Source organism: Talpa occidentalis, unplaced genomic scaffold (assembly GCF_014898055.3).
Source record: "Talpa occidentalis isolate TD23 unplaced genomic scaffold, MPIMG_talOcc4v2.1 talOcc4.9, whole genome shotgun sequence".
Classification (NCBI taxonomy): domain Eukaryota; kingdom Metazoa; phylum Chordata; class Mammalia; order Eulipotyphla; family Talpidae; genus Talpa; species Talpa occidentalis.
In genome coordinates this window covers 23899684-23926895 of record NW_023605305.1, presented here as the reverse complement: position 1 = coordinate 23926895, position 27212 = coordinate 23899684, and the positions used below count along the sequence as shown (strand labels likewise).

At 41.2% G+C, this 27212-nt stretch overlaps 1 protein-coding gene across 1 annotated transcript in view; it reads right to left on the bottom strand.

The window, feature by feature from the left end:
* Window positions 1–27212, bottom strand: part of MACF1 (microtubule actin crosslinking factor 1) — a 210647-nt gene that overhangs the window by 117125 nt on the left and 66310 nt on the right. Inside the window, exons 16-36 of the mRNA XM_054691644.1 lie at window positions 26281–26409; window positions 25436–25513; window positions 24665–24826; window positions 22876–22980; window positions 22175–22270; window positions 21042–21167; window positions 18535–18687; window positions 16730–16884; window positions 15527–15653; window positions 14904–15087; window positions 14326–14495; window positions 11491–11669; window positions 10699–10837; window positions 9877–10070; window positions 8631–8793; window positions 7692–7775; window positions 6941–7048; window positions 6651–6749; window positions 5885–6037; window positions 5500–5588; window positions 3120–3255 (exon numbers count right to left, since the gene is read on the bottom strand). Coding sequence (XP_054547619.1) covers window positions 3120–3255; window positions 5500–5588; window positions 5885–6037; window positions 6651–6749; window positions 6941–7048; window positions 7692–7775; window positions 8631–8793; window positions 9877–10070; window positions 10699–10837; window positions 11491–11669; window positions 14326–14495; window positions 14904–15087; window positions 15527–15653; window positions 16730–16884; window positions 18535–18687; window positions 21042–21167; window positions 22175–22270; window positions 22876–22980; window positions 24665–24826; window positions 25436–25513; window positions 26281–26409 — 2829 coding nt within the window. The remainder of the gene's footprint in view (window positions 1–3119; window positions 3256–5499; window positions 5589–5884; window positions 6038–6650; window positions 6750–6940; window positions 7049–7691; window positions 7776–8630; window positions 8794–9876; window positions 10071–10698; window positions 10838–11490; window positions 11670–14325; window positions 14496–14903; window positions 15088–15526; window positions 15654–16729; window positions 16885–18534; window positions 18688–21041; window positions 21168–22174; window positions 22271–22875; window positions 22981–24664; window positions 24827–25435; window positions 25514–26280; window positions 26410–27212) is intronic.

Here is a 27212-nt window from a genome sequence, read left to right as displayed (position 1 = left end):
AGTAGCACTTCCCTGCTGACGAGTGCAGCAGGACAGGTCCACAGGATTAGAAGAGAGTTTAAGGTGTCAATAGCCACATGACAGTTGTACACCCCAGTAAATGAGCCTGTGAAGAGTACTCAAGCAGCTGCTTAGCAACTGGGGCAATCATTCTTAGTGGTCAGTGCTGAAGTCTCCCAAAGGATGAGTTAAATTACTCCTGGGAGTTGGAAGTTGCAAGTCAATGAAGGAACAGACTGTGGTCTCTTGCTCTGGACCCACCAACTAAATTTTCTTTGGGGTGAGACCAGTAGAACCACCATGATTATAGCTACCACTTGTGGAAGACTTAATTATTTACTGAGGACTTAATATATTCACTGAGCACTGATATTCAATCCCCAACAATCCCATGACAGCAATTATTTTCATTTAAGTTGCATGTAGGAAAATGAGGCACAAGAGAGGTGAGGTAATTTGTCCAGGATGTCCAGGGAGGTCTAGCTCTAAAGCTGGTGCTACTGTCCTGCCTCCCAGTCAGAGCTGGAAGAGCCTGAAGGACAAGTATAGTAGAGTTGTTTCTTTTCAGGAGTTAGGCCCTCAGGTCAGTGAATAAGGCTAAGCTTTAGGTTGCCAAAACTACTTTTGCAAAAAATAAAAAAATCCTAAAACAGCTCCTAAAGAATTCCCATTTTGAAGCCTCTACTCACACAATGAAGTATTCAGAAGTTAATGACCCAGGAGCTCTAGCACTCAGCACACTGCATCACTGGTGTTACTCTCCAACTTTCTAGCTGTTCTTGTTCCCCTTCATAATCTTCACCTTCTACGGATGGTTTTATCCATCCCTCTGGTGGGTATCACTTTCTGACTTCTACTTAACTCTTTACCTTATCCAAGGGGGATCTTGTTGAAATAACTGCCAATCACTTTCCTGCCTCCTAAATAATGCATTTCATTTCTACTTCAGGAAGAAGTATGCTCTATACCAACAGGCTAAGAACAGACACTTTGCCCATGCAGTATCTAGGAACAGAACCAGCAGTTCCATAAACAGACATTTGATGAGTAAGTGGATTACCATTAAGGAAACCCTGAAAGTCATTAACTGATTTCTCCCCCAGATTTTAGAAACATGCACTGAGGAGTCTGAGCCTGTAGCACGCTGCGCATGGGAGACGCAGAGTGGGTGGCAGTGAGGCCCGACTTTGGCTCATACCTCATCTCAGTGTGTGCTCAGACTGTGGAATAGCTGATAGAACTCTTCACACTATTTAAAATACATTTGGTATTCTCCACCTTCCCCCCAAGTTTGCTTATAGATCTAGGATGGAGAGTTTAGCTGGTAAAATGTAAACATGTATGTTATGAGAATCCACAAGCTGTCTATTCTATCGAGATTGAAGGAAGAATCACTGGCCTCTGACTCTCAGATAGCTCAAAAATTCCTCTTACAAAATCCATGCAGAGACTATTCAGAAGCAGAAAATATGAGCAAGGAAAAGATTCTCTGGGGAACGCAATGTCTTCTGTCAGATTCATAGTCTCAGAAATGCTGATACTCAGGTAAGGGTTGGGATCTAGCCAAAGAGGAAACACTACATTCTCCTTCTGACACCTCTAAATTGAGGACAGACAGGAAGCTGGGAAGTAATCCAGACAAATCCATTTCAGTTCCATCAAACATGAGCTGTCTGACCTAAACAAACAGAGACAGAGGGAGAGGAGGAGAGAAAACATAAAAGGCGTCTACTTACCGGAGTCGCGGGCACGCCTCGGCAGATAAGAGACAGAGCCTTACGGAGCAGCTCAGCCGCATCGCACACACAGTGTAAGCTTGGTGTTAGCGTCCAGCATGCGACTTTGTTTTTTTGCAAAAAAGAACCCCAAACAGGTCGTCCTCTTTTCCCTTTGTGCATTTGTGCTTAAACTCCAAAGGGTTAGTGAAACTTGTAAGCAAGGATGTCAGTTAATCAGAACAATACTTCACATGAAACACACAAACGGTACAGGGACACATCATGCTCAATGGAGTGTGCTCGGCAGCTCTTTCTGTCTTTCTTTTTCTCCCCCTTTATAACCTTTCAAAACGAGAACTGGATGTTCTCAGCAAGCAATTGTTAAAACTTTTCACATACTCCCTTATATGGTGAAGCAACAGGCCATTAGCAGTGGGTTACCTTACAGAGACTGCTAAACCAGCACGTTCTTTTGCAAGTCTACTTGCAAGTGAATCTTTGCTGGCTCTGTATTGCAGTTGTTACAACTCTGGTTCTGTATTGCGGTTGTTACAACTCTAGTTCCTGCTGCACAAAGGTCATATCCAGGACCAGAGTCAACCTGTACTTCATCTGAGCATCATTTTGAGAATCATCTTGACCAAATTCGATTACCACGTGAGCTTAAGTTTGGTCTGTTCCACATAAGATGGCCACTGCTTCACAACATAGGAAATAAGCAGGCAAACACAGATATATCCCGGAGACACATGGATATGATATGGTACGTTTACACACACACACACACACACGTATCTAGCAAGAACTTAGAACAACCAGCAGGAACTTGAACAACTTCCAAATGGTCAGGAGATGAACACAGGTGGGAACTAGTACAGACACCACGTGATGGGGTGACCATGGGTGAGGGGAGCCAGCGTCTTAGTCAGTACAGCTAATCCACCAGTGTGCTTTGAAAATGAACATTTCTCTCTCTCTTTTTTTAGTAGATATGAAAAAAAAGTATGGGGAGAAAAGGTTCATGCTTTTTCGTCCCAATATTCAGAAATCTTGGCTATCAACTTTTGAGTGACAATGCCAGAGAGGAGTAATCTTACTGCCCTGAGGCCAGAAATAACATAGAATTTATGTTCTTCTTGACTGCTGTCACAAAAGGCTGATGACCCAAGCAACGGACCAGGTCTGTGGGGCTAGCTGTACGTGCCTTCTAGGGCTTTTCACTGACCAACACATCGTGGGACCCCAGTAAAGAAACACAAGACAAATGGTTGCTAAGGTGAAGTTAAAAATTAAGTCATACTGGTCATGGAAAGCTAGTGGTCGTGACTCTCAATCAGCAAAGCTGCTTTCATACCATTTGAAAGTGCCCTCCCAACACTTGGAGAGAAAAACTAAAAGTACCTTTTGTTCTGTTTGTTGAGCTAACTGGCTCTGAAGTTGCTGAAGCTGGTTTGCTGAGCCATCACAAAGGCCATGATAAGTTTTATTCAGGGCATTCAATTGTTCAACTATCTGTTCCTTCTCTTTTTCGGAGAGCCTGAAAGACGAAGCATTAACGTTCTTAAAGACAAAAGCATCTCTGAACTTTTGACTCAAAATCATGACTTCTCCACCTTGCCTGGTGGATTCTTCTTTGTCATTGTGAACTCACTCTGGCATCTAGCTCAGAGTCCCACTGTCTAGCTCACATCAAGTCACGTGATGTCAATGTTACCGACTGTCTCACGCTCTATGCTTATAGTACTGTAACCATCTCAATACAAATCCCCTCAGCTCCACGTTGGCCCCACCCACACATGGCAAACTTGTACCTGCTATCATCTAAAATTTTAAACTTCAAGAATGCACTATTTGGTTGCAACTTCTGATGCTAACCCTGCCTTTCCCATTTCCTTTCTTTACTCTTACACATATTCTCCTAAACAGGCAAAAAAGAATAAACTCCCATTTATCCATTACCCATCTGTCCAGTTTTAACCAAATTTTAGTAACTTGCCAGATTTGCTCAGGATCCTCTTTTTAGAAATGTGTATTTGTGACCAGTCCCATTCTTCTCTCTCTCCCTAGAAGTAATTGCCATCTTGAATCCTTGCAACTTCCCTTTCTCAACCCACATGATGTTTTGAGAATGAGGCCTACCACTCATATTTTAACAACCCACCTTCTTCCCGAGCTTCTCCAGGGTCCATACTCTCAACCATTTACTTATTAGTCTGGCCTCCTTGCATCCTTTCCTCATTAACCTGACAAAACTCCAGCCCCAGGTGACTCACCCCACTGGATGGCTCTGCTCCCACGTGTGGGTTGCTAAGTCCAGCCATGATGAGAGGAAGGGGAGGGGAGGGAATCCCACAGACACTAGGAAAAACTCAACTGTTTCCTAACATCCACTGCACTTTGACGCTTCCTTGCAATTATTATGGCAACTGCCAGGCAATCCTTTTGTACCCACCTTAGCATCACTCTAACTGTCAAAAATCACTCTGCCTATTTCAAAAAAAGAAAATATAATCCATAAGACACTAATTCTCTCACTCTCTGGCTTCAATCCTAGAATAAATACCTTCCCCTCAGGCCTCAGAGGAAAAGCAGCCCCAAATCCTGTTTAGGGCTGTACTTTCGACCTACCGATAAATGGAATTTATCCTTTCCTACCTCCCTGGGGACACCTTTTCCTGGTACTACAATCTTGTTCTCCCTTTTGGTTTTTGAGAGTCAGTCTAAAAACAGTTAAGTCACCCTGAACTTTTCAGAAAACAAAACTCTTTCTTGATCATATATCCTACTGATTATTTCCTATACTATTTCTTCCCTTTCCTCTGGCCAAATTTCTGGAAAGAGTGGTCTAACCTCACCTCATGTACTCCCCCTCATAGTAAATCAGACATCATTTCCCAACTTTTCGCCAGGGTAACCTGAAACTTACAACTTGCCAAATCTGACAGATACTTCTCAGTCTTAATCCTTTCTTGACTTCTGACATTTCCTTCTTTGTGAATGCTGTTCTCTCTTGGCTTCTGAGATTTCCGTCATAATTTTCATTTTACTTCCCTAGAGCTTCCTTTACATGCTGAGAAGCACTGAGAAGCCCTTGTAAGCTGATCCACTCTTAGGACGTCTACTATGCTGGTGATTCACAATTCCATCACTCTAAATTTCTCTCATTAATGCTAAATTCATGTCTGCAGCTGCCCATTGGGCATTTTTACATTTTACCATGTCAGGCAAGAGTTCACCTATGAAGCAATTCCCATTACATACTAGGGATTTCCCTTCTGACCTCCTATGGGTTCTTCCCACTTACAGTGTCTAAAATGGAAGCTGGCATCTTCTACCTCAATCCACTACTCCTGCACTCCTTTTCTTGGTTAGTGCTTTAACACAGAGCCATTGACCTTTACCAGAAACCTGGGAGTTATAGCTGAATATATTTTTTCCTGCCAAACCTTGTAATGTCATCATCTTAGTATCTTTTGGTTCTTCTATCCCTTGTTATTTCTCACCTATATTATCAGAATAGTTTCTTAACTGGTCTCTCAGCCTCCACTCTTACCCCTGTCAACATATTCTCTGTGAAACATTTCTAAAAACCTGTTCATGTTAAAATCCTTCCCAATAGCCAATAAGGTAAAATGTCAACTCTTCTGCACTAACCATAAGGATCTTTATAACCTAACTCTTGCTGCCCTGAAACGTCTGCCTCAATTCTTGCCACAACTCTAAACTTTAGCCAGGTACATCATATCCCCTGATATGGTTCAATTTCTCATTCAGTACTCACTTATGACCATGCTTGGCCAAGAAGATCTGTGAGGTTTTAATAGCCTCAGAGACTTGTTCTTTCTTTGTTGTCAGCTCCTCTGCCAGAACCTAAATAATAGAAATTTTAAAAAAAAAAAGCTTCAGAATCCAAGAAATAAAATATTTGAAATAAATTTTTAAAAATCCTACAGAAAACCCTATCTTAGGCCATGATAGTATTACCAGTGAACCACATAAAACTCGTTTAAAAAAGAAAAGTACAAATAAGATGACTTAAGTTTAAGATTCAGAAGTTAACCTTTATGGAGATAAGAACTACATGGCCCATATGTGACCTGTATTATTTCACCTACACAGTCATGTATTATTCTATCCAGAAAGAGACAGCTGGACCATCTACTCACCTGCTGATCTGAAATAGCTTTCTCAATGTCTGTTGATTCTTTGGTCTGGGATGAGGTAGCTTTGCTTTGGGTATTCCTTGCTAGGGTAGAAACCCAGCCCAAAAGTTCTTTAACCTTCTCCATATGCTCCTGTTTTTCCTCTTCTACCACTTTCTAGAATAGGAAATAGAAAATCAATAAATTGGGCGATGTCTTATTAGACTGGCCTATTTTCAGATTTCTTAAAATAGATGTGTGACAGGGGCCTCCCCGGTGGCGCAGCAGTTGAGCACTGGGTTGCGAAGCTGCCCGCAGCCTCGCAGTGCCAGTTCAATCCCTGGCTGCTTCCCAGCCACCAGAGGAGGGCCTCACATGGCGCGCAGACCTCTCCTGCCGCCCGCTGCTCCCCTCAGCAGTGTACTTCGGTCCTTCTGCCTGCTCTGCTCCCTGCTCTGGCTCTGGTGAATTCTCTCACCCTCCCGTGCTTCTGACTGTGCCCAGTGCTTCTATAAATAAATAAATAAATCTTAAAAAAAAAAAAAAAAGATGTGTGACAGATGCCTACATCAGTAGGCAGATAACATAATCCCAACATAAATGTAATAATATACCCAGCCTATGGCATTGCTCACAGGTGCCTAACCATATGATATTAATAGCTAAACTCATTATATCCAAGTTAGCCCCTTTCCTAAATGCAGTGTTTTCTGGATAATGCACAATCAATGTGGAGGGGTGAAGCACTGGACTTTAGATGTCCTTAGGCCTGGGAGCCAGCTGTCCTTACCTCCTCCTCCTCCAGCCGCCGGAGAGCATCACTGATGTATTTCACATGCTGAGTTGTTAAGGTCACCAAGGCTGTGTAGCGCGTCCTCAGGTCCATGAACTATGGTTTAAAAAGGCAATTTAGATATATTATCTGCCACAAACGTAAATTTAAATAGCTAAGAATAAGAGAAAGTTTTCACAAAGTCACACGTTCAACAGGTAGGTGAGCCCTAAATCCAACTCTAAGGCCCAGACACATGGAGTCCCCCTGAGCGGAAGGAGTGGCGTGTGTCCATCCCCATGCTTCACCTCTTGCGTGATGGCGTCGGAAGAAGAAAGCATGCGGCGGCGCTTGCCAGGGGATTTCTGCTGTGATTCCACAAAGGCCTTATATGTCATCAGTTGTAATTCATAGTCCTGGGGAGAGAAGAAATCTCTGTAAGCTGCCCAGCCATTTATTAACAGCCCATGAAAAATGACTGAAAAACAGAGAAAACTTCATTACACCTGAAAATTATATAAACTTCATTATTCAGGGTCCCTGAGTAATGTTCCAGTGTCACATAGCCACCACCTTTCATTACATGTTGTCTGTGGCTGCTTTCACTCACAAAGGCAGAGCTGAACAGCTGCGACAGAGAAAGCATGGCCTGACATCTTCCATCTGGCCCTTTACAGGAAAGTTTGAGAGCTTACAGTCTGCGTGAGCACCAGAAGGCCTCCAACAGGGAAATGCTTTAGTTCTACTGCATGATGGGTGTGAGCTGTGAAGCCCAGTATGAAATAGGTAAGAAATGTATCTGTTGGTAAAAACCAAGTATTTTGCTTTTGACAGCAAGTTTAAGAGGCTATGGATCATACAAAAGGAGCTCCATCAAATCACTGTGGATGTCTGGTACCACTCTGAGCACCCCTAATATTGGGGCCATAAGAAGCACACATCTGCATTAGCTGAAGGATGAGGTCAGCCTCTAGCAGAAGAGCTTTCCTTATTTGGAAGGATGCAGATTTTCCTAAGCTAGAGTTCATTTATGTTCCTTTTGGGATATGTTAGAGTTACCTTTACAATTGTGGAATATTGCTGGGAAAATTTTTGACACTGGTCCAGTTTTGTCTGATTTCTCTCAATTTCTGCAAACAGATCCTAAGAATCAAAATATCACAAAAACATTGGCATTAGCATCATTGAAAGAACAGAGCTTTTATTAGATTCTAAGGTAATGGTTTTCAAATCTTAGCAGTATCAAATCACCTGGAAGGCTAGATAAAAAACAGAAGGTGTGGCCCTAACTCCAGAGTTTCTGTTTCAGTAGGTTTGGGTTTGGGCCTAAGAACCTGCATGTCTAACATGTTTCCAGCAGATGATACTGCTACAGTGGGGTCTACACCATGAAAGTCACTTTTCTAAGTACTTTATATGTGTCAATGAATTTAATCCTAGCAACAGTAACCTTGGGTGAGACGGGTTGAACAAATAATGAGCTATGTCCATTTTACTGATAAAGAAGTAGAAAATTGAGGTTCAGTCATTTTCTCAAGTTCTCACAGTAAGTGGGCAAGCCAGGACTAGAGTCCAGGCAATCCAATTCCAGAATTCACACTCTTAATCACAAGGCTTGACAAAATAAAGAGCACACCCCAAAACACCAAATAGAAGCTGTTTTGAATAAAATAATTTTTTTCATTCACAACTTTCCCTGAGTTTTCACTCTACCATATTATAATCCTAGTAAAATAAAATGTAACATCAGAAACAGAATAAAGTAAGATAATTTTAAATAGTCCAGCTCATGATTTCAATACACAGTCACAGAAACTCAGCATGAGAAAACATCCTGCAGGCAAGGCATCTGGCAAAATGCAAACCACACCTGGTTGAACCCTTTTCAGAAAAGGGGGCTCGGAATGTTTAGCCATTTGGGGAAGTTTAATAGCCAGGATATCATCTTTTAAGATGACTAACTCCCCCTCCAACCTCACCATGCACTACCATACCCACCGTCTGCTGGCTGAGCTGCTCCGACAGCACTCTGCTGTCCTCAGCCTGGCCCGGCTTCATCATTTCCTGCTGTGCAGTGGTCTCCTCTATCCACTTGATGAGCGTTTCATGGCAGGCCCGGTAATCTCCTAGAACTTCCTGGATACTTTCTAACTCAGATTGGCTGGAGGAGCAAAGGGAAATGGCTCTCAAGTATCTTGGTATGAATATGAGAAAGTGAGTGGGGCAATTCCCTCCTTAACCCATGGCTCCAGTTGGACTTAATCACAGAAAATAAATCTTTATTTGGGGGAAAGAGTGGGTAACATTGAATAAGACCTAAACATATAGCCAGTGCCCTATGGGGTGAAGAGTGAGTTGAGACTAGTTGTGCTCTGTCCTGGAAGCCGCCATGTGGCCTGGCATCCTGTGATAGTCCCTGTCCAGTGTTTCACTTAGATCTGGTGGATCACTGGGCTTGCCAAGCAGGTTATGCTGGTCACCCTGTGACCAATGACAGGGTGCCGGCCGGGGTACCAGAGCCACAATTTACAAGTGACTCTAACTTTTGGAGGAAGCAAGAAGTGGGGATGAGGAGGGTGAAAAAAGGTAGTTATATATTGGTAACTTCAACAATAGTTTCTTAAACCACTCTGTTAGTTTGACCAACCCTGGCATAGAAACCGAAGCATAGAGAATTGATCCAAAATTATAGGAGTTGTTGTAATCCCTTTTCCTATTTATTTGCTATCCAATCTCGTTTCAGAAAGGCAGTTTCCTGCTTTCCTATTCAAATCACTCACAGAAGCAGGCTCGAGTAACAGAGATAGAAACCATTGAAATAGCATATGAAAGTGGAAGCAATACTGCAAAGCTCCATTACAAAGAATGGCTCACATTCTGATTCAGAGCTATTAAAGCAAGAATTAGAACTCAGGTTCTCCCTCAAAGATCAAAGGGGCCCTTTCCTATGTGTATTCTAAGAGGTCACTGTCATCAAGGCTGAAGTAGGTAAGCCCTGGAATGCAGGAGAGGCTTCACTAACAAGATCATCTCTGCTACCCGAAAGCTAGTCTCGGATCTGCTTTGGGGTTGTGTGCCCAAGTTTCTGTTGCTTATCTTGACCAAAATTTATACTGTCATTTAATTTCTATTCCTCTCTATCAATTCCCGTTTTTATACAAGAATATATAGACCCAACTCTTATTTTGGCTTAAAATCTAGTCCCTGGACCCTAGTGAGAGGAAAGGGTAGAACCACCACTCACCGGGTTTCGAGCTGGGCAATGACCCGGTGCCAACGCTCCTGCAGCTGGGAGCCTTTCTCCTGACAGCGCTCCAAATCCAGGTTTCGTTCTGGGGTCAGACGACTCAGCTGCTCTGCCACTACCTTGGCCTTGGCAATCTCCTCATCCAGGACTGAAAACACCAAATTCTTATCTTTCACATCACTAAGCCAATGCTGTAAAAAACACAAGCATAGCACCAGGTTAAACATACTCCATGCTAAAAATAACTCAGACTAAGGCAGAAAATAAGATGCTGTCTACAGCTGGCTCCATATTATTTCTGTGATTCAGAAGCTAGATACTATAACTCTTGTGCCAGAAATGCCTCCATAGTCCTCATGCACAACAGGGGCCAGGACAGTGCTGAGAGCTGTGTACAGTAGTGTCTGAAGCCTGGCACCACAGCTAGCAAGCTGTGAAACCAAGGTAAGTTGTTTAATCTCTCTCAATCTGTAACAGAAATAAAGATCTTTTTCATATCTACCTGTCAGAGTTTCTTGTGAGAACCAAATAATATAACATAGCTAAGTGATTAATAAACTTACAGTATAACCGCTGACTATAGCCTATTAGGCCATAATGTAATAGGAAAAGGGAGGAAAATAATAGTGTTTTCTTTCGTTACTTGGTATTTCTCAATCCGTTCTTTAAATTCATACTGAAATATTTTAAATATGACATTCCTCCTGGTTCAAATGCAAACTTAAACTGGTATCATGTCATCCAAAATTGCAGCACTTTGCTAACCCAAAGCAAATGGATATGTTAAGGCAACCTCCTAAAAATCTTGGCACAACCAACCCTTAATGTCGACCGATGGGACTCCAGAGCTGAGAGATCTGCTGGCACTGCTTCTTCCTGACTCAGCTTGATTTCATAACCTTTCACCAAGAGTTCAGCATCCTGCATGCTACGCACTATAACATCAATTGTCTTCAGCCTGTGAGGATAAAATTGCCTTCATTAACACCTGCATTTTCAGAGCTGGGCAGCATATCTGCAGCACAGGAAGGTGGTTCACAAAACCTAAAGGCCACAATCAAGTCCACATTACTAGAAGATGACAGGGTTTCCTGAAAACAAGACAGTGTGATGTGTGCTGCCAATTTAATGCAATTCAAAATAAAGCTCTGTGTGGCACTGGGACACCCAGATGTGTGATGAACTCATGGGAGAAAAGACACGAGGCCAGAAACCCACTCAAGTCTGTGAAGAGTCAAGATCTGTTACTTCTCAAGGTGATGGGTGGGTTGAAGGGAGACCTTCAAGGACGAACATTTAGTTTGGCTGAACACTTTTCTTTTCATTGTTTAATGTTCCTTTCTCTTTCCTCCCCTCCACCCCAGAACTATCTAATCAAACAGAAATGAGGTATAAAACCATCCCAACACTGCTAATCATCTCCCCGTCTGCACTGACATTTGGTCATTGCAGCCCAAATGAACTCGCTCCATGTTACCTGGAACTAAGATCAAGATCTTGTTATGTGTTCTTCAGGAGCTTTATGCTCTGGATTATCATGAAACACTTTAGGCACTTCCCATTCTCTTCCCAGTGGAAAATCTTGCCCTTTGGACCCAAATCCTCACTTACTTATTCAGATAGACAGTGGAGAGACTGTAAACACGGTCCATCTTCTCCACCAGCAGACTGAGCTCTGAGCGCAGAGCTGGTACACTCGAACCGGATGGGGACTGATGGAGAAAGCTGTTGCATTTCATGGAAACAGCATCCAAGTCTGACCTCAGCTGCTGTAAATCCTCCTGGGTGTGCTGTCAGGAACAAGACACACAACAAAGATGGAGACAGAGCTGAACAAAGAAGTTCTTATTTGCAATAGCAAAATACTGAAAACCACCAAAATGCTCACATATAGGAAGAGAAGTGGGTGAATAAATTATGACATGGCATTGAAGGGGCAAGAAGGAAAAACACACATGTAATTTCTGAACACAGCATCTGGACGAGAGACAGACCTTCAGGCTAAAGACAGAAAGTAGTATTAGTAACTGCTGCACTCCAGGTTTGTTTTTGTAGTAATATGAGTTAGCAGCAGCTTGAGGGGATCCCAATGGCTAAATAAGGGAAAATTTGAACATCAAAATAAAGATAGTGGCAACTGAATAAAAAAAGAATCCATAAGCCCATACTGATAAAAAAAAAAAAAATGAATGAATGGAGGGTAAGAGAAAAACTATTTCCTTTTAAGATAATGGAAATTTGAAAATATAAAAATGACAGATTTAGGAAAATTATCTCTTGGCAAGTCATACTAATAATGAATTCAGTCAAAAATCAACAATAGAGGCTAAAACTAGTTGGTGAAAATCTGATGTGAAACAGTGTATATACACAGTTCCAAAAGTATCTCCCCACAAAGCACTTAGTAATTACAAAGGGGAAAATAGCAACAAGTGATAAAAGTTGTCTGTAGCAAACAGACAAATCAATGTGTCAAGCCTTCTGATATGCTGTACCAAGGACACAGTATCACTTCAGTGGCATTCCTGCCCAAAATGTGTGTCTATATCTTATCACAAAGAAGCCTCAGATGAACACAAATAGACAGTCCACAAGACTAATGGCCTGCACTTTTCAAATATGTTGGGCCAAGAAAGATGATAAAAAAAAATCAAGAGGGCCTCCCTGGTGGCGCAGCGGTTGAGCACTGGGTTGCGAAGCTGCCCGCAGCCTCTGCAGCGCCGGTTTGATCCCCGGCTGCTCCCCGGCCACCAGAGGAGGGTCCCACATGGCGCTCAGACCTCTCCTGCTGCCCGCTGCTCCCCTCAGCAGTGTACCTCAGTCCTTCTGCCTGCTCTGCTCCCTGCTCTGGCTCTGGTGAATTCTCTCACCCTCCCGCGCTTCTGCCTGTACCCAGTGCTTGTTTAAATAAATAAAATAAATAAATAAAGATAAATCTTAAAAAAAAAATCAAGGAACTGTTAGGTTAAAGAAACCGAAAGAGACATAGCAACTAAGTGCCATGCGTGATAGTGGATTGAATCTTGTGTCAAAAATATTCTTTGGGGGGAATTATTAAGTCAACTGATGGAATTTTAATTTTAATAAGGTTTTTGATAACTATGACATTATCAATGATCACTTCCTGATTTAAATCATTGTTCCATGATTATGTACAGGATTACCCTTGTTTTTTGGAAACCCATACTGAACAAAGTATTTAGGGGTAAAGGAACATCATGGCTGGCACTTATTCTCAATAAAGAAAAGATTATTATGTATACATATTTAGAAGAAAATGATGAAGCAAATGCAGAAGAATGTTAACATTTGGGGAATCTAGGCAAAGAATAAAAACTTCTATATACTGAAACTATTTCAAAATAAAAGCTTTAAAAACTTTTAAACTTTACAGCAACTCAGTATTTACCTTTATTTCTTAGTATATTTTATTTTGCAGGGAAAAAACAGATTTTGGATGACTCCAGAGGAAAAAAAAAAGCCTTAAGATGACAATTACAGATTAATAAGATATGCCTCAAGCCAGCATATTAGATCTCTCTCCACCACTGAGAGTGCTCTCCCTCATCCTCATCTCCAGGCTTAGGAATAACTGAGAAAGCTGAAGAAAATCACTTTCTCATTATCATTCCTTTCCAGTTTCTTTAAGCTCACCAATTAAATCTAACATTCTTCACAGAGCCTTTTCACGCCATCCCAAGTAGAAATGTTCTAGTAACACTTGAAATTCCTACAGCAGTGTTTGCTTAGAAATCTGGAAATACAATAGGTAACTATCTTACAGCATCCCTTATACTAAGGTCTGTCATTGTGACATCAACCTTATCTTCTTTAGCTATACTATAAGCAAAACAAGGGCTTTTGCTTTGCATGCCTATGAGCACTTAACAAAGCAATTAATAATGACTGCTTTTAGTTCAAGAATATGATCCCCCATTTCTCCAGCATTGTACTTTTCCAACACTGTTCATTATATGTACTCTATCACTTAATTTTCAAAACAATTCTGTGTCTCACACCACCATTTTATAAGAAAGGAAACTAAGATTGAAAGTCACAGAGAGAGTGTGCAACAGAGCCCACAGTAGAGCCGAGACTTCCCTTCCAATTTTTTGAATCCTGTGACTAATGGTAGCATGTCATAGAAAATAACGCATACACATAAGAGACAGAGAGCAGCATCTCTCCGAAGCAGTCTTAAAATGTATAGTCTAATGCAGTGCTAAGTCTGTTTGTCCTCCCAACCGTGTAGGAAACTAACTTTCAGCAGTACACTGGGAGCTGAACTCATGTCTTTTCCATTTACAGGCTGCAGGGAAGAACTCTTGTATAGAAATGCCATGAATTTATTACCTATTCCTTGGGATCCATACTCTCTCGCCATCCAAAATTCATTCTGCAAGTATTTACTCTGCAACCAGCACCCACCTTGCTCCTAGGGCTTACCTCTTGCTCTGCAATCCTTAGTGCACTGTCCTGCCGAACATCTTGGTCAGTCCTAAAACTGGCTGTGGACTGAATTCGTTTGACCAGCCTCTGTTCACAGTCCTCCAGGCGCAGTCGGATATTCTTTAGCTCTGAAATGTATAGCTTGGCCACAGTTTCTTCTTTGTCCTCTGTGAATGCACAAGCACGGTAGACCATAAAGCATCACAACAAAAACCAGCAAATCTGGGAACAAGAGATTCAACCTCAGAGTGTTCCAGACTAGTTCTAGGAGACCTGATGTTGCATGAATGGAAACCAAGGCCTTACATGGGGACTTTATTGCCTGACCTTAAATTCTCTGCATTATATACTGGTCTTTAGGGACCCAAGCAAGTTATTTCCACATGACAATGTTATCAGTTGATTAGCAATAATCTGATTTTGAGAATTCATCTCAATACATTTTTGCCTCTCACGAGTTTTTAGCCATCCAAATGGTAAAGAGCAATTCATAACTGTAGTTTATAAGAAGGCTCTGGGAACACCCTTCAGAGTTCTTGTTCCACCAGTCCTCTCTGTTTTCCCCAGGCACACACCATTCTCCATGGACTTCATCAGGTGCTGGAAGTGGGTTTTACAAGCCTCCACCTCCTCTTCCAAGCGCAAACGGTCAGTCACTGAGAAAAGCACAGAGTCACGGCTGTCCTGCAGAAAGTCTTCATAGTGGGCCTGGAGGTTCTTCATAACTTGGTGGCACTCTTCTGGTGCTGAAGAGCGAAGCTAGAGAGAAAGCCAGAAGAAATTTCAGTAAGTAGGGAATACAGTCATTTCCCTCTCCTTTTTATTGAGGTTGAACATTTACACAAAACAGTCACAACACCAACTAGAAACATGCTGATATTTTTTAAGTTGAATTTGTCCATGTAAATAGCATCAGATCAAGCACCAGAACATCACTAGCCACAGAAGCACCCTCTGTGCCCTCTTGGACATAAGGGTGAATGCACTTGTATTCCCTTGTGTAAAAAACCTCTGCCAAAAAACCCAAGCGTGTTATTTTTGTTCATCAGGAATTTCCTTAACCATTCAGGCTACTGTTTCTAGTTCCTACGGCCCTCAGGCACCTAGCCCTGAAACTGGTCATACTAATGGGAAAAAGTTCCTTCTGAAAGAAGTTTGCCAGTAGGATGTGAGCCTGGGGTTAAGCTTTCACAATTACCTTGTCCAGGTTCCAGGTCTTTACAAGGTCAAGGTCCTTCCTCAAATAGTTCCAGGAGATAAGGCTTTTGGTGTTAATGTGTAGCTGATGCCAAAGGGCCATCACTTTCTGGTAAGACTGTTCCACCCTAGAAACAAAGAGAACCTGGTTATCAGCTTTTTGTAAGACCTGAAGATCCATGTTACAGATCTTCTAAGGAAACAATGTGATTTCCTTAGCAGAACAAGCTTATATGCTGAGCGGAGAAAGGCAACAAGTAAAATACTAACAACACAGAAATCTTTAGAACTAACTTAACTTAGATCTTCAAACAATTTGGATTTGTTTCAGTATTATGCAAATTATGTCAGCATATACTCAGCAATCCTATAAATGTTACCTGAATATAATGTGATTATGAGACATTAGAGGAGGAAATACCCAGCAAAAGTAAAAACAGAGAAAAGTGGAGATAAAATGCTAAAAAATGACAATATCAACACCTGATTTGTTGTGTTCTACATATTACAAAACTATAAAATGTATAAATTTAATAGCAACTAGGTTCATTTGGCATAGAAAAGGAACCGATGTTGAAGAGCATATGAGGATTTTTTTCTTAATTCAATTTCAAGTTTCTGTAAGATTTACAAACTCACAGATACTCAGAATATTCGGTACACACATTATCTTAAATTTCAAGCTGAAAAACTTGAGATATGAAGAATTAGATAGAAAACTAGAAGTCAGGACCTCAGTTAATAATAGACATTAAACTCACTAGTTTGTCATCCCTCTTTCCAGAAATCCCACTAAAAATTTCAGTAAAGTTGAAATAAAAAGTTGGAAATAGATGACTCTGGAAAGTACAACTGTAGGTTGAGGGAAGTAATTGCTAGTTTTTTACTATAAGCTTTGTGGTAAAATAAGCTTCGCATAAAAGCATGTACATATGTTACTTTAATAAAATATAAATTGAAGAAAATTAAAAGTAACAATAAAAAACCAATCATCTGAGAGTGAACTGTTTATAATTTTAAAAAAAATCACTGAACTATCTCAATTGAACATAGCATTTACGTGCAAGACTTGACAGCCTAAAAGAAAGTCTTTCCCAAAAGAAACTTGAAAACTTCAAGATCACAATACAGATCCATCCCTTGTCAGTTCATCCAGACCAAGGAGCAGAGGCGGCAGTACAGAGTGGGAGCTGAGCAAAGTTACCTGCTGGCCATCTCAATGGCTTCCTTATTAGGTGAGGGGATGAGGAAACAGACCGATGGCACCATTGCCTCATTTCCTGTGGGGCTGATCACTTTCCATTTGGTCCTCTGTGAATTGTCTTCCAGCACACACTCATCATTCTTGCAAATAGTGATCTGAAAAGACAAATTCACAAGTTACTGCCAATAGATAAACCAATAATCCATTATTACCTGGTGCTTGATCCCAAAGCTATGCAATCCCTATGAAAAAGTTTCATTTTGGAGATCTGGCATCACTTAGTTAAGAGTGCCTGACTGTGATAAAAGGATTAACAACTATAAATACACAACACAGAAAAGGTGGTGATAGCAAATAAATCAAAGAAGTGTTTGTTAAATGCCTGTTACATGACAAGTAACTCAGTATATGAGTTATACAGGGGCCACCCTTGGAGGCGCAGCGGTTGAGCGCTGGGCTGCAAGGCTGCCCGCAGCCTCTGCAGTGCCGGTTCGATCCCCGGCTGCCGGCGAGGATCCCAAATGGTGCGACAGACTTCTCCTGCCAAGCCCGCTGCTCCTCTCAGCAGTGTATTTCAGTCAGTCTGCCTGTTCTGCTCCCCGCTCTGTCTCTGGTGAATCCTCTCACCCTCCCACGCTTCTGACTGTACCCAGTGCTTGTATAAATAAATAAATAAATAAATAAATAAATAAATAAATAAATAAATAAATAAATAAATAAATCTTTAAAAAAAAAGAATAAAAAATAAATTAATTAAAAAAAAAAAAGAAGAAGAAGGTTATACAGTAAGACCTCTAACGCCAAGGGCAATTTCTCTGCACCCACAACTACTGGGGCAAAACTGAAAGGGAGAGGGGTGATCATAGCTTTTCTTTTGTGGTACTTCCTCCTCCCTTCCTGTTCTCCCACCCAAATCCCTGAAAATGTTTAAGGATTCTGAAATCATCCACACTCTCTCTTGGGAGACAAGTAATTAACATTAATACCCCTATTTTATAGACAGAAATACTGAGACACAGGAAAGTGCAGAAGAAATTCATTCATTCTTGTATATAACAAATCATTACTTTGCCCTCTATGCATCTGGAATTGTGCTAGGTCGCTGGAGATAAAAATGGTAGGGTGTAAGCTGACAGATGTGGTGTGTGTTCCACATATTCTCATGGGATCTACAGTTACAATCCTGTGTGACAAGTGCAAATTACCAGGAACTGTGTGAAAGAACATGACACAGTCTTAGAGAGGTAAAGAAAGGTTATTTAGGACCTTGAAGTCATATTAATATAAGAATTTCTAAACAGAAGTGGAAACTGAAGTAGAGGTATGACATCTCTTTAAAATATCGCACTGGTGGCAGGACAAAGAATGCATCGAATGAAGAGGCTGATGCAATGATACAAGTGAAACTTCCAGTGTAATTTAGGGTAGTAGCAGCAGGGACAGAAAATCATATCTGGAGGACATTTATTTACAAGTAGTACCAGCTTGACAGTTGCATTTGCTATGAGAGATATGAGGGGACTGGTCATGGGTATCTCCCAGGCACTACAAGGTACCATTTCTGCAAACACATAGGCAGTTAGATGGAGGATGACACCAACCTCTAGTTAAGGAGCAAGTCAAGACTGTAGAGTTGTTACTTTTTTAAAGGATGGGAGGGATCTGAAGCATGTTTAAATTTTAATTAAAAAACAAACAAAAAATGACTATTATTTGATCTTTCCTTATTATCCTAACAATAGCTGAAATTTGCTCTTTTCCCTTCCTTCCCTCTGGAGCCAGAGGTACCAACTCTGCCTCCTCACCTCAATTTGCCGATAGTCACAGATGGCCTTCACAGAGATGGTGCTCTTCAGCACATGGTCAGGATTTCGTGGCTTTAGCTGAACAATGGTTTTTGATCTCCCAACAAGACTGGCAACTGAACTCTTGGACTGTATAAGCTGCTCCTTTTCATCCTACAAAATGAGAAGAAAAACAGACATTAATGTTGTTACTCAGGGTGACGAAGTCAACAAAGAAAGCTGAGCACTCCACTCCCTCAGAGAATGTCACTTCTCAGTTAAGTAGGGATCCTTGGTGGAGCCATCTTAGAAACACAGGGGAAAAAGAAAAAGGAGAGGATGTTTCGGTTTCTACCAAGTGCTTCTGTACTCAAAATTGCAGCTTTCTCCCTGTGCCCTTTGCAATGAGCCATAAAGCCACATGCAACAAACAAACAAAAACATAAAACAAAAAAGAACTTCTAGCTGCCAAATACAGCTCACAAAGGATTTCCCCAAATAAGGTTCTGAGGACATGGAAGTTAAAAGCAATAATAATAACAACTAAGTTGCTGTTATTATTATGATTTAATTTCTCACTGGTAGAAGCCAGTTATGCCTTCTGCTTAGGAGAAGACAGAATTATGCTCTTTAAAATTTTTACCTCCCAAGCTCTACTACAAATATTTCACTTTCTTAAATTGAGTCTCACTTTCTACATACAGATCTTAGTATTTGTCTATAAACCAATGTTGTTGGTGAAGGCATCATGGCAAAGGACATACCTTTTAGTGCCCTCTTGTGCCATTCTCATGTAAATTTGATTGCTTTGAAAGAAGTACCATACAAAATTGAAACTCCAGTTTCTGCAAACCCAATTACCTTAAAAACTAAGGAACTTCTTGTCAACAAAATTGGTAGCAATCGACTACCAATTCCATTAGAGAGTAAAAGATAGATAACTTTTATCGATTAACATTTATCTGTTATCTAGGATATTTCAAGCCCATTTTAAGATATAAAGTTCCCAGAAGAGGGTTTTCTTAGGATGGAAGTAGATGTGATGAGGGTAAAGAGTTAATAATGTTAAGAAATGCCATTAAAGAATAAAGAATATGCAAGTAAAGAGAAAGAAATGCTTAAACAAACTACCTGTGCCTGTCCCCGGGAGCATGATTGGAAGAAATACAACTTTAACTTGTTAGTTAAGAAAGAGAAATGGAATCTACCAGGGAGACAGCCTCCCTTGTTCCATACTTGACAGCTGGTCTGCCCGTTTTGCTTTCCTTGCAATAAAGATGTCCGTTTCTGTCTAACCCATAGCCAAACATCTCAAACTCCAGAGATCAAATGTTCAGCGTGGTAAAAGTTCTGAAAAGAACCAGAAGCCAGGACAGATGCTCCAGAACCTGACGGGCAAGCTGAGGACAAGCTGAGGAGTAGACCCAGGTGACTCCATGCCCCGATGACGCCGCCAACCCGGTGCCCCTGACCTGGAGAGGAGGGAACAGAGCAGCGACCCTCGAGAAGAGAAGATAGGACAACAATTGCAGAGCAGTTACCCTAGGGCAAGGAGGCACTCTGCAGGAAGGAGGAGATAATAAGCCAGGGATTATTACATTCCTCCTTCATATTTGAAGTACCTCCAAGAAAGACACTCTAGAAAACATCTAGAAAACACTCAGAGAAAACATCTGAAAAGTCAGGCTTTTATCCTTTATTTCCATATTGATTAATTAACAGATTATTTGCCCAGATGAAATACTAAATATAAACCCATTCACAGACTTACAGTATCTGGAAGCACAATAAAAATTTAAAATTCAGTTAATGTTCACATACGCCCAAATTTCACCCATGAAAAAAGTGATACTGCTTTTGGTTCTCTCATTTGCAATTTTCTATTGAAATGTGAGAACCCCCTGGCTTCTCTTATAGGAAAAGTATTATATACATATTTCTCTCTTAATTTGAGGTGTAGCTTTGAGCCCTGTTTTGCCAATTCTGTAATATACATTTAATAAGTAAGTAGTCCTACTTTATTACCAGCACTCCTGAAGGAATAACTCATTGGAGAAAATGAATGTAAAATTGATTTGGATTAAATAGTAGATACAAAACTAATTTTTAAAAGTTAATATTGCTACATAAATACAAATACTATATCTAAATAAATTTCTCTTTGCATGAGAGTAAAAAAGAATTTAGTGCCAGCTTATCCCCTTCTGCCCTATTTTTCATACTCTACACCTCAGTTTGGGTCCCAAAAATTGAATTAAAATAGGTCCACAGAGAAAGCTCAATGAGCACTGAGTGGCTCAGGGGAGAGGACTAGGCCTTTACTTCAATAGCAAACCCCAAGGAATCTTACTATCCACTTCTTTCAGGAAAGAAAAGGAAAAAGACAGAACAAACTACACTCTATTTGAGTATTAGGCAAACTTTACAGTAATGACCCTCTGCCTGGAGCTTTCAAGGATATAAAGAGCAGCAGCTGGTACGGTTTACTCTTTTCTCAGAAGTAATCATCCCACCGATGCAACACCCACCATGGAGTCCTGGAGCAGGTCCTCAAGGCGGGACAAGCTGGTGCTGTGGTCACAGGAATATTTTCGTTTGATGGAGTCTTGGAGGTTCCTCAAGAATGACTCCAGGTCACGAGCATCACTGAAGAACTGTGGGGATTGAATGGGAGCCACGATGTTAACTGAGGAAAGCAGTCGTACCGTGCAGAGCTGAGCAAAGCTGGACCACACTGGGCTGGGTCTGTGCCATTCATTATGAAGACGAGGCTTAGACAGCCATGTCAGGGCTGGATGAGGCCACAGAGCCCAGGAAGCAGAGAGGACAGTGGGCTTTGAGCCCCCAGAAGTCACTGCTCACTCCTCTTGACTTCTATCTACTGATAGATATTTCATGGCAAGTCCAGAGGCGGAGTGATCAAATGTTTCCATTCATAGATATGATCACAAAATGACCAAGGAGATTATTTAACTTATGGTAAAACCATGGTTAGTTTTTTCTCTTAATGCCCTCACCTGAAAACAAGCAGTACTTTCTACATATTATGAGAGAGCAAAGGGAAAAAGTGACAGTTTCTCCTATCAAGGGATGGGAGTCTATTCCTCCTCCTCTGAAACTGAGCTGGGGACATGCCTGACTTTGGTGAATGAATGTGACAGAGAGAAAAGAGTGCTTGTGCACTAAGGCTTATCCCCTCTTGCTGCTTGTGGGAACATGTCTGCTCTGTGAAGCCTACTGGGTGCTGGAGACTTGTACAAGGATGTGCGGCCCATCAACCCAGCCACCTGTCAGACATGTCAGGGATGCCATTTTGGACCAACCAGGCCCGAGCCTGCATGCCAGCTGCCTACAGCCAGGAGTAAACCAGGTAAGATGAGGAAAAACATGCAGCTGAGCATGACCCAAACTGCCCACCCACAGAATCATGAATTAACTAAGTGACTATTATTTTAAGTAACCCAGTTTTAGAGCAGTGATCTATACAGTGAAAGCTAAGTGATAAAGATATGCTTTCAACCTCATCTTTCCCATGTATGTATGCACGCATGTGCACGCACACACACACAGTCTCTTTCCTGATGAAAAAGGGTATTCTCCTTCTCCTCTCTGATGCACAGTCATACTCACACACAGATACACAAACATGACGTCCACACACCTGAAAGTAAGCAGTATTCTCTTTCACATGCTGCTCAACACACAAGCACAGCTGCTTCATCCACTGCAGTTGGGACTGGACAGCTGCACTGTAAGCCTGCAACACAAAGGGCATAAGAAGGTCAATACATATGTGCAAGGACTCAATGTGTATGTGCAAAGCTCTCTTCCAAGTGCTAATTCCCACGCAACTGCTAACAATAGAGGCCAAAAGAAGACACAGAGAAATGTGACTGGCATGTGCTCACTGCTTCCCATGAGGAAGAGGCTTGTCTTCTACCCAATGTGGTTTTGTTAAAAAGAGTTATACAGAAAAAGAAAAAAAAAAAAAAAGAGTTATATAGAAATGCCTCTTCCACACTCAGCTGCAAGTGAATGATCTGTTTGGCAGAACCCAGACATAAATAAATCCCCCTGGATTACTCTACTCTGTCTCTTCTCTTGGCAAAGGCAGGATCTGTGTGGATAATTATTTGACAAAAAATATGGTGCAAGTCACCTTCCCCAAGAAGTCAGCAGTGACTATTCCTGTTTCCCCTAGTATTCTGCTCAGGCTATCAAAATTGTTGTTGTCTTTTGGAAAAGAACCAAAAATCCTGGCACTTTCTCCAGGTCTTTCTGCAGCACAGAGTCTATGATTTCAACACTTTGCTAAGAGCATCCTCTGAGCACTTGGCTTGCACACCTTGTCAAGGGACTTACCTCCACTGTCTGCTTGGCAGGGTGATTCTCAAGGGACAGCAGTTCTGCTGTATCTTGTAGAGATCGAAACACATCCTGTTTCTCCTCCAGTTCCATTGTCAACTCCTGAAAATTGAATTCAATTTTATGCAGTAAGTGCTACTAAGGGAGAAGAAGCAATAAAGAAAAAACTGTCACCTGTCCTACTTTAATTTAAAGTCACCTACACCAAAGTTAATACCAAAATAAGATGTTGGAGTACATGCCAGAGGATTTCAGAGAAGAGCAAAAATGCTAAAATTCCTGGGGAATGACTCTCAAAGGACATGGAAGCTGAGCCAGACCTCAGTGAAGGGACACAGGATGAACACTGGAGGCAGAGAAAGGAGCTGCCTTGGCTGAAGTGGCGAGTTTCGTTTCAGGGCCTAACACAGTACCTGACAGGCCGGCAGGTCCACTTCACTACTGGCCACGTTGCTCAGCCTATTCCCTCAGCTTGCAGTGCCCTCCACTGGCACTAAGTTCTATTAATACTACAGGACCTAATTTAGATGCCAGCTCTTCCGTGAAGCTGGGTAAGATCCTTACTATCAAATCTGACCCCTTCTCCTTGATGCTCTCTGAGCAATTTTTTCATATTTCTATCAGAGTCTAATTTCCATCCTCACAGAGACTGTTTATTGCCTTATCATATCTATTCTTTCTTCCTTACTTCAGAAGAATCATATACCATTCCCTAATCAGGAGAAGCTTTAACATTTTCAATCACTCTGAATTAATGGAATTAAAGTGTCTAAAGCATCAGGATAAAAAAGGCTTCCTAATTGCACAAGGGTTATAAAAATCCTTAAAAGTTCTCTGGGCTGTGAAAATACTAAAAAATAACCCTACTTAAATATATCTTTCATTAGAAAGAATAAAAAGTATTATATCATTATCCAATGCTGAATTTTCCTTTCCATTTTATAAATGAAGGTTTTGATAAAAAAAAAATTATTCAACCAAGAGAATCAGAATTTATGAGAAGCCAAAAGTATGCCTCAGTTAAACATACTATACTCTAAACTAAGAGTTTTGCTATACTAGCTTATTAATCTTACTTAATCTTTTATATAACTCTTTGAAGTACCATTATCCCATTTTACAAAGGTCCAGAGAGATTACATGACTTGCTCAAGGTCACAGAGCTGGTAATGGAGAAACAAGAATTTGTATTTGTGTCTATCTCATTTCAAAGCCTGTAATCTTTTTTTTTTTTTTTTTTTTAAGATTTATTTACTTATACAAGAACTGGGGTATAGGCCAGAGGTGCAGGAGGGTGAGAGGATTCACCAGAGACAGAGCGGGGAGCAGAACAGGCAGATGACTGAGAACACTGCTGAGGGTGTGCAGTGGGCGAGACAGGAGAGGTCTGCCCTGCCATGTGGGAATCTCTCTGGCCGGCCGGGATTGGACCCACACTGCAGAGGCTGCGGACAGCTTCACAGCGCTGCGCTCAACCCACTGCACCACCGGGGAGGCTCCAAAGCCTGTAATCTTAACCACAGAGCTATAGTGCTTCAGAAATGAATCGATTTGCAGGCTGCTTCTCTTCACCCAAGACACTGCCTTTCTAAATGCATTCTAAATAAATTGACTTTAGGAGCCAGTTTCCCATATATACTTCTCACACACAGAGGCGCATGAAGCAGGAACCCTATTTCTACCTAGCAGAATGTAACTCCAGAAACCCAAGCTCTCAGCAGACCAGCCCCACCGTCCCCTCTGCTGCTAGCACATAAATATGTCAGGCTCATTGTATTAGACTCACAGAGAAGTAATTTCTTTTGGCTGAGATATTAGGATTGTTGTCACTCCAGTCATAGGCCAGTTCTTCCTCCTCTTTCTCATTCAACCAGATCAACTCAGTTGTAGCTCTGGAGACAAATTTATGCAGGCTCTGAAGGTGCCTCATCCGGAAGCTAGAAGTTTCCTAGACAAAGCAAGAGTTGTGGGGTTAGACTGTCTTTCATCTGTATAGTGCATTTGACATCAAAACAAAGAATAAGTCAGGGAATAAATCTAGTCTGGCTTTAATCTCTGGGTGTTTCTCCATGGACTCAAATTTTGTACACATTTGGTAAAGGACTCCCAGAGCCATTGTCAATCCTGGCTTGAAGTTAGAACTCACCAGGCCCCTGGTAGGGTTCCCTGGATAAAGAATGATTCTGGACCTGTTTTAATCCAGACAATCTTCAAAGACAGGAATAGAGGATGACAGATAGAAAAGGAATCCCCCTTCCTTCTCAATCTCAAGCTTTTAATATTTTTTTTTTTCCCCAAAGCATATAAAGCTGCTACTTTGGCAAATCATGGTAGCTCAGATAAGCTAAACTTACTCAAAACTTTCTGTGACAGTGATTTCTGATCCATTAGAAATTTTGAGAAAATGTCAAAGAACAATTGCACAGTACATGACATAACCTAGTAAACAGAAAAACTTAACAGAGCCAACCACAAGCTCTCTGATTTATAGCAGTAAGTTGTTTGAAGGGAATGGTATTTTCCATGAACATAACGCAGAGAATTAGTCAAAACTCACCTTCAGTTTACAATATTGTGTCTCCAGCTTTCCAAGAGTTTCAACATAACTAGTATGGAAATTTTGAGACATTTTTCCCTGGTAAGAAAGGAACGAAAAAAAATTAGAAAAAGAGTAAGTGAACTATATATATATATATATATATATATATATATATATATATATATATATATATATATATATATATAGACAGAGAGAGAGAGAGAGAGAGAGAGAGAGAGAGAGAGAGTATGGTTTTACCTATGTAAATATTTTACCTGCATACAGGCTGGGACTGGTTACTCTGAGAAAACAGAAGCTTAGGCATCAAATGTCTGGGTCTAATTTTATAGCTTCAAACAAAACTGAGTGTGGATCCATTGAACAGGGTGAACATAGCTGACAGGCCTCAATCCAGTAATTCTAGGAGGTTCTAAATAGAACCTATGCCTGATGATTCCCAAACCACTCAACTGCTTTTATGAAGAGGAGAATTTAAATGAAAAGTGGGGGTGCAGAACACATGAGGAAGAGAAGAGCATGAGTGAATCATTTCTTTATTACATGCAGAAGGTGAAGTGGAAGAGATGAATTTTTGGAGCAGAGGGCCTGAGTTGGGAAACTACATCCACTAATTATTAATTTTGACCTTAGCTTTCAGTATCATTTTTCTCTTGCAGTAAAAAGAGGTTAATAAAAATATCTTCCTCACAAGATTATTTCAAAGGGCAAGAGGGACACTTTGTGTGAAGAGGGATCTGTGTCAAGTGTTGCTCATGGCTGTCATTCCTTCCTGGAGCCGCTCATCCCTAGGAGGAGGGGCCACCCACTTCACCCTCCCCATGGTAGACCCTGGCACCACACACCTCGTAGAGCCTGGCTTCCTTGACACTGGAGCCCAGCTCTTCCACACTGGCATGGATGTGCTTCTGTGTTTCCAGCTGCAGCTCCACACTAGGCAGGTCACTGCCCCACTCTGCTCGCTCCAGTTTCAACTACAAAAGGGAAAATGCATATAATAATTTACTGCTGAGTTGGCAAAAAAAAAGAAAGACCTTGACCAGAATCAATGTTTGAACAAGGGGGAGTGAGGTCAAGGACTGGGCAAAAGGGCATTTAAACAATCTCCATCATGGCCTCTTACAGGGAGATATGCCATAAACACCCCCAAAGGAGCAGCAGAATAAACCCCACCAACTACAGCAGTAGAGACAGCCTTTTGCTGTTGCTTTAGGGAATAATCCCTGAACTGCCCAGCCAGAACGGTGTTTCCATAGACTGAATATGCTTAACTTTACAATTTACCCTTTGTGGCGTCTCTTCATTTCACAAACAGAATGGACATGTGAAAGAAATATCTGAAAATATGAACCATCATTCATGGCATCGACTATTGGCCAATAAAAGACAAATTTAAAATAGTTTGTCTTTGGATGTTTGTATTTATTGGCATATGGGGAAACCGTTATTAAGGGATGAGAAGTTTTAATACCAAATCCAAAGGTTAGAAGTATGAGAAGCACGATCTCAAACTTGAACCATTAATTATCCTAGAAAACCTGAAAATAGTGCCCACATGGAACTATGAAACACAGCAGCCTTGCTTCCAGCCTTCAGAGATAAGACCAACAACAAAAAGTGAAGAATTGACCCCTCTAGGAAGCATTTTTTTCCCTCCAGGCTTGTGCCTCAGAAGCAGCCTCTTCTCCTTTGCTTTTCCTAATAAACCTGTCCCTTTAAAATGTTTTTTAAAAAAGGCAGCAGAACAATTGACCCCTCTACCAATGAGGAAATTTCA